Source organism: Acanthisitta chloris, unplaced genomic scaffold (assembly GCF_000695815.1).
Source record: "Acanthisitta chloris isolate BGI_N310 unplaced genomic scaffold, ASM69581v1 scaffold1815, whole genome shotgun sequence".
Lineage (NCBI taxonomy): Eukaryota > Metazoa > Chordata > Aves > Passeriformes > Acanthisittidae > Acanthisitta > Acanthisitta chloris.
Window position 1 is genome coordinate 9574 of NW_008674093.1, and position 3633 is coordinate 13206.

The 3633-nt window shown below is 40.1% G+C and overlaps 1 protein-coding gene across 1 annotated transcript in view; it reads right to left on the reverse strand.

The window, feature by feature from the left end:
• Positions 1-2291: 2291 nt before the first annotated feature.
• KIAA1549L (KIAA1549-like ortholog) overlaps positions 2292-3633 on the reverse strand; it is a 55432-nt gene continuing 54090 nt past the window's right edge. The window contains exon 19 of the mRNA XM_009075180.1: positions 2292-2573. Within this exon, the coding sequence (XP_009073428.1) occupies positions 2292-2573 (282 nt within the window). The remainder of the gene's footprint in view (positions 2574-3633) is intronic.

A 3633-nucleotide genomic window follows, 5' to 3' on the forward strand; every position in this document is an offset into this window, starting at 1 on the left:
AGCAGAATTCTGCTCAAGGGATTCTAATGAAATTCACATACACAGACGAAGCCTAATAGAGAAACTCAGCCTTGCTCTCAGTGAGTGAAGTTCCCACTAAACCCGACCAGAATGAGTCTTTTTATGGCCCAGTATTTTTAAGTTGTTATTCTCAAGTGTGATGTTCTTAGGCAGCTATTAATTCAACACAATTTGGCTGTATGGTATTACACTGCCAAGGTCAGTGTTCTTTAGCTGACAGGGAACTGAGACCACAGTCAGTCTCCACCAGACTTGTATTTATATGAAAGACTGAGTTTCTTTGGTTGTTTAGTATCCAAGTCACCCAAATGTGTATTTGTGTACCCCAGACATAGCATGCTTATATTCATCATTAAAATTAACAAGTTTTTTTTTCTTGGGTTTGGTTTTTGTTTTCCCCACTTGGTTTATGGAAATTTTTAGGACTATAGCAGACTAGTCACTTCTATAAATATACAGCACATATATACATAGAAATTACAAAAATACATTTTATTTATATCTGATTTTAAACAATAAAAATGAGATTTCACATTTATTGAAAGATTAACTAGCATTCCAAAGGCTTCTGCAATATTTAAGGTATTGGAGCAGAAGATATCTTTATATTCTACGATCACTATGTATCACAGTCTCAGTCAGGGTTGATAATATAATTACTGGGGAAAAAAATAGCTCTGCTTTAAAATTTGTGCTTCATGAATTTTCTTCTTCTAGTCTTCTCTCTCCTTCTCTCAATTTACTGATGGCCAAAAAGCTAAACCAAGTTCCCTTTCTCACCTCAGTAAAGACCAAAGAAACTCAGGGAAATGAAATGATCAGACAAAAGTGCAATTGAGGATAACTAAATAACTTACTGAAATGAAGGACATTACCTTTAACTCCAGTTGACACCAAACACGCCCAACACGACAAATTTTGCAACAACTTCAGCTCCCAAAGCTAATTGCTGAAGGAACTGAAAACAACTGTTCATTATCTCCACCTAGTTTGTACAACTGCAAAAGATGAAGTACTGTCCCATTCAACTGGTTTGATTTTCCTCTGGGATTGGACTCATACCACAATGCAGTTTAACACTCAGTGACCCTTAGCTTGCACAATATAAAGTCAGCATAATTTCTGGCAATGCTCTCTTTGTCACAGAACATTAGTATTTTTGTTAATCCATGTAACTGCTAACTTATTTACATATTAATATAATACTTAGGTCCTCTACATTCAGAACTCCCTAGATGCATTCACTGTGCCAGTGCAATCAAAATCCACTGCAGCTTCAGGTAGCACTTTCTGGCATCACTCTAGTAGATAGCATTGTTGAAGAAAGAGAAAAAAGCACTGTGTTGAACAGAGGTTTTCTTGTCCAAGCAGGGATATTCATTTCTCTGGGTTGGAAAGATGTAAAGGTCTCAGGTTTACCAGCTTCACATGCATTCAGAGAGAAAAGCCTGATTATAGTGCAAACACAAATAACTTTTCATTTCTCTTGGAAGCTTTTAGCACCAATATCCTTTGCTGGCTCTTCGTGCATTGTATTCTCACACACTGTAAAAAAAATCCCAGAACTCATCAGTGGCATTGAGGGACAAGGTAGCCACCAATTACTGAAATCTCATTCGTGTTCTTCACAGTCCTCCCTTCTTTCACTTCTTTGTACTGTTAATAGGATGAAGAGAATCTCAGCTATTTACAGGACATTTATTTGCAGTACTTATCTTGAATTCTTTTGGTTTGAACAGTTTCCAGAATGAATAGGCTGAATGACTCCACATTGCTGAACTCAGCATCCCTTATGCCCTGGATCAAAGCAAACAATTAACACAGCCACTGCCACATCAACTGTGGCCTTTAGCTAACTGTGTTCTATGGTGTTTTCTTCTTTAATCAGAGTTTAGACATGCAGAAGTTGCTTTCAGCAGCTCTACCTTTGGGCCTGCAAATGAAACATCATGTGGCACAGACATATTCAGCAGCATCTCTAGTGAGGATGGGTCATAACATGAGAGCTAAGTGATAAACAATTGCACATGGTCAACCTTATCCATATGAAACAGTTTCCTGGCAGCATTCCCTTAGCTGGCAAGCACAATTACATCTCTTCAGAGTCCTGTTGCCCTACTTTCAATTGTTTCATAGCGTTGCCTTTTCAAACAGATTAAAATGCCATCACTTTGGCACAATGCACAGCAAGTTTCTAACTGAAAATTCAAGGAGTCACTTTCTTGGCTACCCCCACATTGCAGGATAGAAAATACTGTTCCCAACAGATATTAGACCTGGAACTCAAACATATCTGTTTGCTTCTTGGCCAATTTAGCCACTTCTTCTCTTATTGCCTTGACGAGGGCAGCAGTAGAAATGTTGGTGAGCGGAACGTCGGAGGGGTCGTTTTCTGCCAGGCTCTGCTGAGAAGCTGCAGCAGATGGCAGAGGAGCCTGTTCCAGGCTGGGGTGGATCCCTCCCTGCTGGCTGTACTGGCGAGGGAGTCGTGATGGGGAGTTGTGTTGGTAGCGAGGCCTGGGATAAGCCTCGATGTATCCAGGGAGTGGAACCTGCAGAGCATCGTAACAGTACAAAATTATACAGAATGGCTGATCTGTGGTGCCACCCACCAGCTAACACAAACCTCCCCAGGGCAGAGTCAGATCTAACAGACAGGACCACATGAAGAGAATACAAACCCTATAACTCTAAGCTTCTCCTTACAAATGTCTCTCTTGGCATGTGCTGTTTATGCACATGTCAATGTACCAGGTACTCAACTCTCAGCTGTGGCAGCAGAAACACCACCATGCAGGGAAAACACTGCATGTCCTCATTTATCATCCCTACAAAAAGTCAAAGGGACAAAGGTTTTTGCAAGTGTGTTTTGGTAATGGTAATGGTAAGCCATTGTTCCTAAAACATTTCAGTCCTAAACAGACAGCATGACTACATTTCAGACACCAAAAATCTTCGAACAGAAAAGCAGAGTTTGCTGATTTGGAGCCAGTGTCTAATCCAAGTCAGTCAAATCTCTGGTCTCACTGTTCCTAACAGAAACTCACTAGATGCAGAGAACAGGGATAATCTTAAGTATGCTGACTTGGAAACTCAAAACTGAAAAGGACATTTGACTTCTCCAAAGCATCAGGATTTCTGGCCACACTTAACAAAATAACATGGGGGATTCATAATTTTACTCTGTTGTAACTTGACTGATTTCAGTCCCATGTTACACCAGCTAAAACTAAAATAAAAACATAGGGCCTTCAGTCACTGTGAGATTCAATTACTTTCAGCCAGGAACCAAAATACCAATCTTTACAGTACTCAGAAGGTATTAATATGTGAAATAGAAATAGTACCTATGTTTTTCAAAAGTCTATTTAACAGGAATCTACAGTCCTTAATTTTGAAGAAGGCTTTATGTTTAAGGCCTGAACACTAGGATTTACACATGCTCTATGCAATCTTGGATATCCAACAAGTGATGAAGAGAATCATAGAATTTAGGGGTTGGAATGGATCTTACAGATCACCTAGTCCAAACCTCCTGCCCTGGGCAGGGACACCTCCTCACTAGATCAGGTTGCTCAAGGCTCATCCAGCCTGGATTGAACACCACCAGGG